We start from the raw sequence: 11,074 nt of genomic DNA, 5'->3' as shown, positions 1-11,074 counted from the left end.
GGAGGCAGCACGCAGGCGCAAGAACCGAGGCCGCGGCCGCGCTACCTGTCCCCGCCCCCGTCTGCCACGTGGGTCATAGTCACAGTCTGCCTGCCCTGTGATGTTTGGAAGTAGTTTTCAACCTGCAATCGCCGCCCGGGAAGCGGAGGTGAGGGGACGTGGTGGCTCCTCGGAACGCAGCCTGGCCTGAACTTCCGAGGATCCCCTTGATTTTCTCATACTGTTAGAGAGGATCTAGTTTTTAAAGATACTGTAATGAAGTCGGGGAAGGCAAAGATTGCGTCAATCTATTTTTTAAATATAATCCCTCTCTTTGTGTCCTGCAGACTGCCTAGTAAATAGTAGTCAGTAACTTTCATGGAATTGAGACGAGGCACTAAATAGCAGGTAGATATAAAATGTAAAGGAGTGATGGAGGAGAAACTCCTTGATTGTATATCGTTCAAAGTGTATTATCTTAAATCTGAAGCCAGCTCCATGAGAGTTGGGGATGGCGATTTTTACAAGTGTAGCAGCCTGAGGGTAAATGACCTCTTCAGAGTCTAGGAACAGCAAACAATTGGGCCTTGTTAGGTAAGCAAGGAACAGATTCCCGAGAGAATTCTGTGCTGTGTGATGAAGAGTTTCGTCTTTACTCTGTAGAGGGTGGAGAGCCATGAAGAGTCTTAGGGAATACTGTTGAAGCTGGGTGGGGAGAGACTGAGGCAAGGGAACAAATCAGAAGGTTCTCATAGTGACCCATGTGGGAGATGAAATTCAGCTAGTTGGGGTGGAGAGTAAAGTGTGGTTTTGAAGATCATTTAGAATTTAAATGATCTAAATAAAGTGCTCATTTATGGATAAAATAATAATAATTTGAGTGAGCAGAAAGATAAGGGTACCATCAACTGAAATAGAAAATAGAGAGGCAGAGGAGGTGTTAGGGGCAGAAGGATGAGTTTTGTATTGGATACATTAAGTTTGGTTGAGTAAGTTTAACTGCGATTCTAATGTTCGGAGGGGAGTAAAACCTGTTTTTAATGCGCAGCAGAATGAACCAGGGCTTTGGAATTGGAAGGTCACTGGAGACTCACGTCCTAGCTATGATAATTGAGTGATCTTGAGCACATCTCTACATTTGCTACATTTTTTTTAAGTTTCCTCAGTGGTATCTGTCTTTTTCCAGTGCTGTAATCACAGCCACAGGTGACTATTGAGCACTTGAATGTTGCATGGAATTGAGATGTGCTATAAGTGAAGAAAATACAAACCAAAAAATTCATACTAAAAAAAGTAAAATATCTCATTAATAATATGTACCACATAATGACATTTAGGCCAACAATGGACCAAATATAATAGGGTGGTCCCATAAGATTATAATGGAACTGAAAAATCCCTGTCATATAGTGACAGCACATTACTCATGTGTTTGTGGAGATGCTGGTGGAAATGAACCTACTGCATTGCCAGTTGTATAAAAGCATAATACACACAATTATGTACAGTATATAATACTTGATAATAAGGGACAATGTTGCTGGTTTATATATTTAGTATACTATACCTTTTATTGTCATTAAATTAATTAATTTTTGAGACAGTCTTGCTGTGTTGATCAGGCTGGAGTGTGGTGGCGCGATCCCAGCTGACTGCAACCTCCGCCTCCCAGGTTCAAGTGATTCTCCTGCCTCAGCCTCCCGAGTAGCTGGGACTACAGGCACTTGCCACCGCGATGGGCTAATAATTTTTTTTTTTTTTTTTTTTTTTTTTGCGCGACAGAGTTTTGTTCTTGTCTCCCAGGCTGGAGTGCAATGGCAGGATTTCGGCTCATTGCGACCTCTGCCTCCTAGGTTCAAGCAATTCTCCTCCCTCAGCCTCCTGAGTAGCTGGAATTACAGGCACCCGCCACCACGCCCGGCTAATTTTTGTATTTTTAGTAGAGACGGGGTTTCACAATGTTGACCAGGCTGGTCTCGAACTCCTGACCTCAAGTGATCTGCCTGCCTCAGCCTCTCAAAGTGCTGGGATGACAGGCATGAGCCACCATGCCCAGCCTTATTGTTATTTTAGAGTATACTACTACTTACTTAAAAAAATAGCTAACTGTAAAACAGCATCAGGTAGGTCCTTTAGGAGGTATTCCAGAAGAAGACATTGTTACCGTAGGAGATGACAGCTCCATGCATGATATTGCCCCTGAAGGCCTTCCAGTAGGACAAGATATAGAGGTGGAGGATGGTGATATTGATGATTCTGACCCTGTGTAGGCTTACTAGGCTAATGTGTGTGTTTGTGTCTTAATTGTTAACAAAAAAGTTTTAAAAGTAAAAGGATTTTTTTTTAATAGGAAAAAGCTTATAGTATAAGGATATAAAGCAAAAATATTGGCTGGGCACAGTGGCTCACATCTCTAATCCTAGCACTTTAGGAGGCTGAGGCAGGAGGAGTTCAAAACCAGCCTGGGCAACATATTTATAAGAAAAAAATTTATTTAAAAAAGAAAAATATTTTTATACGACTGTGCTGTTTGTGAGTGTGTGTCTGTGTGTGTGTTTGACATAGAGTTTTGCTCTTGTCACCCAGGCTGGAGTGCAATGGCACGATCTCAGTCCACTGCATCCTCTGCCTCTCAGGTTCAAGAGATTCTCCTGCCTCAGCCTCCCAAGTAGCTGGGATGACAGGTGCCCACCACCACACCTGGATAATTTTTTTATATTGTTAGTAGAGATGGGTTTCGCCTTGTTGGCCAGGCTGGTCTCGAACTCCTGACCTCAGGTGATCTGCCCGCCTCAACCTCCCAAAGTGCTGGGATTACAGGCGTGAGCCACTGTGCCCAGCTAAGCTATTTTAATTTTAAAATACTTGATTCTTTTGTAATAACTCTTAGTTTAAAACACAAACAGGGCCCATCGCGGTGGCTCACACCTGTAATCCCAGCACTTTGGAAGACACTTTGGCCAACATGGCGAAACCCCATCTCTACTAAAAATACAAAAATTAGTCGGGCATGGTGGCATGCACCTGTAATCCTAGCTACTTGGGAGGCTGAGGCAGGAGAATCTCTTGAACCTGGGAGGCAGAGGTTGCAGTGAGCTGAGATTGTGCCACTGCACTGCAGCCTGGGCAACAGAGTGAGACTATCTCAAAAAAAAAAAAAAAAAGAAAGAAAGAAAGAAAAATTAAAAAGCTTATAAAGTAAAAAAGTTAACAGTAAGCTAAGGTTAATTTATTATTGAAAAAAGAAGACAGTTTTAAAGTAAATTTAGTGTTGCCTAAGTATACAGTTTATAAAGTCCAGAGTAAGGCAGAATAATGTGCTAGGCCTTCATATTCCCACACCACTCACTCACTGACCCACCCAGAGCAACTTCTAGTCCTGTAAGCTTCGTTCATGGTAAGTGCCCTATGTGGTGCACTCTTTTTTTTTTTCTTTTTTTTTCGAGATGGAGTTTCACTCTTCTTGCCCAGGCTGGAGTGCAATGACGTGATCACAGCTCACTGCAACCTCCGCTTCCCAGGTTCAAGCGATTCTCCTGCCTCAGCCTCCCGAGTAGCTGGGATTACAGACATGCACCACCACGGCCGGCTAATTTTGTATTTTTAGTAGAGACGGGGTTCTCCATGTTGGTCAGGCTGGTCTCAAACTCCCAACCTCAGGTGATCCACCCACCTCGGACCATTTTCTTTTATACCTTTGTGTGTGTGTGTGTGTGTGTGTGTGTGTGCTGTACTTTGCCTATGTTTAGAGACACAAATACTTACCATTGTGTTACAGTTGCCTACAGTATTCAGTATAGTAACATGCTGTATGGGTTTATAACCTAGGAGCAATAGGCTATACCATATAGCTTAGGTATGTAGTTGGCCATACCATCTAGGTTTTGTAAGTACACTCTACGATATTCCCATCACCAAATCACTTTCCAATGCATTTCGCAGAACGTATCCTGTTGTTAAATGACTCAAGACTGTCCTATCTTTATGTTAATTATTTATTGAAGTGATTTTTTGGATATGTTGTGTTAAATAAAATATATTATTAAAGATCATCTCACCTGTTTATTTTTACTTTTTTGAAAATGTGGCGACTAGAAAATATAAAACTGCATGTTTGGCTTACACTATATTTCTGTTAGAGTGCAGTGCCTTAGATTTCAAACCTACATGTGGAGGGCGGCATCTGTGCCATATGCTCAGTGCCTAGAACAGTGCTGGGCACACAGTAGATACTCAACAAATATTTGTGAATAATGAATGAAACTCATGAGTGAATGGAATGAATGAATAAAACTCTGGAAGTGATAAGATCCCCTAGAAGGATGTTTATTATATCGTAACAATATTTGATATAAACTTGCAAAGACTCAGGCTCTAAATGTTGATTTTTGCTTGACGAGAGCTCCCTGGACCCCCTGATTATCTCTGATTCAGGTCCCCTGCTGTGAAATGGAACTAGGTGCAAAAGAAATGGAACTAGGTACAAAAGCTGGCAGTTGCATTTCTTTAGAAAAGTGGGAACTGGCTGGGTGTGGTGGCTCATGCCTGTAATCCCAGCACTTTGGGAAGCCAAGGTGGGTGGATCATAAGGTCAGGAGTTCGACACCAGTCTGACCAACATGGTGAAAGCCCATCTCTACTAAAAATACAAAAATTAGCCAGGCATGGTGGCATGCGCCTGTAATCCCAGCTACTCAGGAGGCTGAGGCAGAAGAATGACTTGTACCTGGGAGGTGGAGGTTGCAATGAGCTGAGATCGCGCCACTGCACTCCAGTCTGGGAGACAGAGCGAGACTCTGTCTCAGAAAAAAGAAAAGTGGGAACTGCTGTACCAAGGAGAATGAGGCAAAGTGTGGTGGGAAGAGCAGGGCTTTGGATTTGCACAGACAGGTTTGAATTATGTTCCACTACCAGCTGTCTGTAACTTTTATCTATTTTCTTAACTTTCTGGGTCTCAGTTTTCACCATGAAATGGGGATAGTTTTACATTTAGGTCTGTGATCCATTTTGAGTTTATTTCTGTGAAGGGTGTAAGATCTGTCTAGATTCAATGATTGCCATGTGGATCCCTTGTTGATCTAACACCATTTTTGAAAAGACTGTTTTCTTATTTGTATTGCTTTTGGTCATTTGTCAAAGATCACTGACTATGTGAGTCTGTCTGTGGGCTGTGTATTCGGTCCATTGGTCTATTTGTGTGTTCTTTGACCAGTACCACACTGTCTTGATTCCTGTAGCTTTATAGCAAGTCTTAACTTAGATAATGTCAGTCCTCCAACTTTGTTCTCTTCCTCCAATATTGTGTTGGCTATTCTGAATCTTTTGCTTTTTCGCATAAACTTTAGAATCAGTTTCTAAAGCCAATATCCACAAACTAACTTACTGGAATTTTGATTGGGATTGTGTCGAATATACAGATCACATTGGAAAGAACTGACATCTTGACAATATTGAGTATTTGTATCCATGAACATGGAATATTTATTGGTTAGTTTGTCTTTGATTTCTTTTATTAGGGCTTTGTAGTTTTCCTCATATACTTCTTGTACATATTGTATTAGATTTATGCTTAAGTATTTCATTTTTGGGGTGGTGGTGAAATGAGGATAAAAATAACTCTTGGGATTGTGGGTACCAATTAATGAGATGACTGATATCAGCTTGCAAACTGCTTGGCACTTAGAGGCATTTCAATAAATGTACATTCTCCTGCACTATCCAACCTGGATTCATTCATACCACTACAGAGTGTAATCACTCAGTCATTGATTGGTCAGTCAAGTATTTATTGAGTGCCTACTCTGTGTCAGGCACAATTCCAGGAGTGTAATACAGTAGCGAAACAAAGCAGACAAAAATCCAGCCCTCATGGAGCAAACTAGTGTGGGAGATAAATTACAAACAGGGAAGTAAAATGCATAAGGTGTAAGAAGTGAGTGGGTGCCATGGAGAAGAAGAAAGCAGAGGAGGGTGGAACATGCAGAGCAGGGGCAGGGCGGCAGTTTTAAATAGAGGTCAGGAAGGCCTCACTGACAAGTAACAACAGAAAAGATTTGAAGAAATGAGTCAGCCCCATGCAGATTGAGGATAGAGGGAGCATTAGATAAAGGCATGGAGGCCAAAAATGTGACTGTCATTTGGGACGATAGCAAGGAGATCCATGTGGTAGAGCAGCTGGAGTTAAGGTTGAGAAAAGCAAGGAGACAGATCCTGTAGGGTCTTGTAAGACATTGCAAAGACATTGGCTTTTATTCCAGGTGAGGAGGGAAGCTAGTGGATTGTACTGAGCAGGGAAATCGTGTCATCTAACTTAGGCTTTAACAGGATCACTATCACTCTGGTTGTTGTGTAGAAAAGTTGGGAGATGAGTCAGGTAGCTATGGTAATAATCTAGGGGAGAGATGAAGGCAGCTTGGGTGGTAACAATGATAGTAAGAAATAACTGAGGCGTATAGACCCCTAGGGGAACTGTGGATGGGCTCAGGGGTGTCCTTGAATTTCCTGAAATGTTATATAAACATTTGTGTGCATGCGCAGTTTTGGTGAAGAGCTTTTATGGAGTCTCAAAGCAGTTTTATGATCCAAACAAGAACTAAGTTGGTGGTGAATAATCCGGATACCTCATGCTTGTTCCTAGCTATTCAAAGTCCTCAATTAAGTTCTTTCCACAGACCTTGACTGTAAATCCTCTAGGGCATCTGTCCTGTTTGTGAGCCTCTTAAAAGTTTCAACTACCTCCTTTAAGACTGTTCTATCCCTGACTTCCAGTTAAGACTCATCAGGATTGTTACGAAGAAAAAGAGCCGTAAGGAAATGGGTAGATTCTGTTCACGTTCTATGCTACTAACTGGTAGCTTGGGAGCCACAGGCAAGAATTGGGAAAAGGCTTGACACCTTCCTAGAGACAGTGAGGGGCACTTGTAAGGCTAGTCTGTTCTCGGTGGATTCCCTTTTTTAATAAGCTGTGGTCTATGAATCACATAAATCCCAGCAGCAAGAGCTGATTTTATGGGTTGGTTTGCTTAATAGTCACACAATTAAAATAAGTTGTAAAAAACGGTGGTGGTATTTGCCAGGATAAATATTTAAAAGGGAACAGCTGTAGAAAGATATAAGAATTCACATCAGCTCATTGTTCTTCATTCTCAATAAAGGCTGCGGAGGTTGGTTCTTAACCAGGGGGGTTTCTTGGCCTCTCCTTTGAATATGTTGTGCTACGGCTGTCAGGTTGAGGAAGGGCAGAGCTGAGAGGAGTCATACTTGCCTTTGGGAGTAGCTGATCCATGACAGAGAGGTTCTGGGATGAGGTTATGGGACGGGGTTAAGAAGATGTGAGGAAAACTCAAAAGTTGCCACCATCTTCCTTGAACTCCTGGGTTGGGTTTTCTAGCGTGAAGTCCTGGTGGTTATGTTTTTCAGGAGACAAGTTAATAATTTTCAGAGGGAAATATGTTTTTTGAAGAGATGAGCCTATTTGAGAGGTAGACCTAAGTTTTCCTTTACAGGGCTCTGGGGCTGGTTGCTAAGGTAGTTTTGATGATAGCTGGTTTTTTAGCTTTGGTGCAGTGGCAGAGGTTGAAGACTGAGCTGAACACTTTACCTCTCTTGTTCCTCCTGCCATTCCTGTACATTGGGAGAGCCTCTACCCCTTTTCTTTCCTTCTCTGGGAAGTGCCACTTTGGCCCTCTTGAAGCATTCCTGACCACCCATGCTGCCACCTCCCCTGCCTGCAGCTCCTATCTTGGTCTTGGTGATAGATCCTCTTGGGAGGGTCCTTAGTACCCAGACATAGCCTAATACTCCAAGAGGATAAAACTAAGGCTCAGGGAGTAAACTGACCAGGTAAATATCACAGCTAATGGGCGGCAAAGTGGGACTCAGACCCTAGACTTTTGATTAGCCCTCTTTACACTGCATATAACCAGTAGTTTAATATTTTGGTCCTGCCCAATTTCCTTTTTTTTTTTTTTTTTTTTCAGAGATGCAGTCTTGCTGGAGTGCAGTGGTGCAATCTTGACTTACTGCAACCTCCACTTCCCAGGCTCAAGCAATCCTGCCACCTCAGCCTCCCAAGTACCTGAGACCCACAGGTGCATGCCACCAAAACTGGCTAATTTTTTGTATTTTCCGTAGAGACACAGTTTCACCATATTGCCCAGGCTAGTCTGGAACTCCTGAGCTCAGGTGATCCATCTGCCTCGGCCTCTCAAAGTGCTGGGATTGCACCACTCCCAGCTAATTTTTATGTAGAGATGGCATCTCGCCATGTTGCCCAGGCTGGTCTTGACCTCCTGGCTTCAAGTGATTCTCCCACCTCAGCCTCCCAAAGTGCTGATATTACAGGCTTGAACCACCGCACCTGGCCCCTGCCCAGTTTCTTATATACTATTTATAATACAACCAGATTGTAATTTCCTTGAAGGTCAGGGCCACTTTTTCACTCATTTATTCAATAAGTATTATTTGAGTGTCTGCTTTGTGCAGGGCATTGAGTGAATAAGATAAACTCAGACTCTGCCTTTAGGAAGAGGTTGATATATACCTTTGAATTCCTTGCAGACCCTTGTACCATAGTGTACACTAAAGAAGTACTCAGTGAACACTGATTATTGTTAATAAGTATTATTGAGTGCTTCTTATATGCCAGTGCTAAGCAACATGTGTGTATGTATTTAATCGTCAGAGTAAACTTGTGAGGCAGGATCTGTTATCAACAGATGAATAGGTCAACAGGTTACGTTATTGCTTTAAGCATTGGTTTTTGCCACTGCAGAACTACGTGAAGAACTTGTTTAACATGCTGTTTCCAATGTTAAACTGACCTAGAATCTCCTTGAGTAGGTCAGCATAGGGCATTGGATATAGTTGGGTTAGGGAACCATTGTCTTTGAAATGGGCCCATTTGCACAGACTAGGTGAGACAGCCCTTCATCCAGAAGCTGCACACTGATGTCTGATGCTGTGAATGTTAGCCAGGTTCCTCCTGCCCAAGCATCTATCTAAAACCTAAACTCTCTTTAACTTGGGTTTTAGCTGTGTTCTGTACTTTTCTATTTCTCAAAGGAATTTTTGGATAATGGGTGCAAGATGTTTGTTATATTATTTTCTGTACTTCCCCGTGTGCTTCTATTTCCTAAACTTTTTGAAAATTAAAATAAAAAGACATCAACCAAAGGAATATATCAGTTTCTACTATGAGAGGTTTTCAAGTAGCTTCAAGGACTATTTGGAGGAGTAAAATTGAGTCTTTTTCTCGAGTGAATCTTGTGTTCTAAAATAGGAGGGCTTCTCTAGTTTTTCTTCCTTCTCATTTGGAGGAGTGTAGAGGCTGTGGGCTGAAGAGCCAATCCATAACTGGAAAGAAAATCCAGATTAAAAGAAGGAATTAGTCATTTTTGTCCATCTTCTCTCTCTTTTCCCAGTTGAGGATGTTAAGTCTTTCCAAGAAATGAATGTGCTTTTTTCTCTTCCTTCCCATGCTGGATTTCTGCCTTTGGGCTGGAGTCTAAATTGCTTAGGGTCACACGCAAGGTTCTTTGTAAATCTAGTCCCAGTGGACTTCCTGTCCTATTTCCACCACATCCTTCCATGTACTTGAGGTGACAGTTTCCCCTGCACTGCATACTTTCCATGTCTCTGTGCCACTATTACCTTAGTCCACAATACTCATTCCCTCCTTCACTGCTTGGCACAGTCTTTCTCGTCCTTCAATGCTGAGTGCAAATTTTCTCTCCTCAGAAGCTTTCTGAGCCCTCCTCCCCGCAGTCAGTTGCTCCTCCAACACACTGCCCACTCAACACTTTGCACAAACATATTTTATCATATTATATTATAGTTAGTTGTAAACAGACCAGTAGATCTCAACTGGGGGCTACTCTTAGCTAACACGATGAGGTGGGGGGTTGTGACGGTGCCACTGACATTTAGTGGGCAGAGGTCAGGGATACTGCCAAACATCCTACGATGCAAAGGACAGACCCCCAGCCCAAATAATTATCCAGTCCCAAATGTCAATAGTGTAGAGGGAAGCCTGGTGTGGTGGCTTATGCCTGCAATCCCAGCACTTTGGGAGGCTGAGACAGGAGGATCACTTGAGTACAGAAGCTCAAGACCAGCCTTGGTAACAGGGAGACACTGTCCCTACCAAAAAAAGGGGGAAAAATAGGTGAGTATGGTGGCTCGTGCCTGTAGCCCTAGCTACTCAGGAAGCTAAAGCAGGAGGATCACTTGAGCCTGGGAGTTCAGGGCTGAGGTGAGCTATGATCACACCACTGCACTCCAGCCTGGGCGTCAGAGCGAGACCTTATCTCAGAAAAACAACCAACCAACCAAACAAACAAACAAAAATAGCGATGGGGTTGAAAAGCTCTGATCTAGACTGAGATCCATTTGTTCAGGGCTACATTTTATTCATCTTTGAATCCCTAGGAACTCTCATAGAGTAGGTTCTTAATAAATGTCAAATATACAAATGAGAGGGAATGAATGGAAGCAAGTGGGTCTAAGCCACCTTGGGAAATAACTGTACTTAATCTAGTGCCTCTTCTACTTCTAAATTATCCCAAAAAGAGCAAAAGCATTTTCCCTCAGATACCCTCTGTGGATGGTCATGTGGAGGAAGGGCAGTCTCCTAGAATACAGAAACCATACAGTACAGTAATAACAGGCAACATTTAGTGAGTGCTTACTATATGGCTCAGATGCTATATTAAAAACATTGACATGCATTTAACTCATTTAATCTTAGGAGACAGGAACTATTACTCTCCTTGGATTATATTAATGGTTGAGGAAACTAAGTGAAGTAACTCGCCCAAGGTCACCTTGTCAAAAAGCGGTGGATCACAGGGTACTTTGTAGCTGTTGTTTCCCATTGGGATTTCTGAGAACTGAAATCATCGTTCTTCCTCCCATCAGAGACCACTAAGGAGTACACACTTTATTGCTGGCGAAATGAGGTAAGGCAGAGCATTTGGGAGTGTGTGGAGAAAGTCTGAGGATAACGCCCTGCAACAAAGAGGACTTCCCAGCCTAGCAAGGGATTGTGAAAAGCACTGAACTGCTTTAACCTTGACAGCAAACTTCCCTCATCTTA

At 42.6% G+C, this 11,074-nt stretch overlaps 1 protein-coding gene across 7 annotated transcripts in view; it reads left to right on the top strand.

Moving 5' to 3' along the window:
- The first annotated feature begins 47 nt into the window (after window positions 1-47).
- Window positions 48-11,074, top strand: part of CCT6B (chaperonin containing TCP1 subunit 6B) — a 153,213-nt gene continuing 142,186 nt past the window's right edge. For all 7 annotated transcript variants that reach the window (XM_074019006.1, XM_074018999.1, XM_074019004.1 and 4 more), the window contains exon 1: window positions 48-148. Coding sequence is in view for 3 of the 7 variants with exons in the window: in XM_074018999.1 (XP_073875100.1) it covers window positions 101-148 (48 nt within the window). In the remaining 4 variants the exon portion in view is untranslated. The remainder of the gene's footprint in view (window positions 149-11,074) is intronic.

Source organism: Macaca fascicularis, chromosome 16 (assembly GCF_037993035.2).
Source record: "Macaca fascicularis isolate 582-1 chromosome 16, T2T-MFA8v1.1".
NCBI lineage: Eukaryota > Metazoa > Chordata > Mammalia > Primates > Cercopithecidae > Macaca > Macaca fascicularis.
The sequence above is the reverse complement of the archived record's forward strand: the minus strand, read 5'-3'. Positions and strand labels throughout refer to the sequence as shown.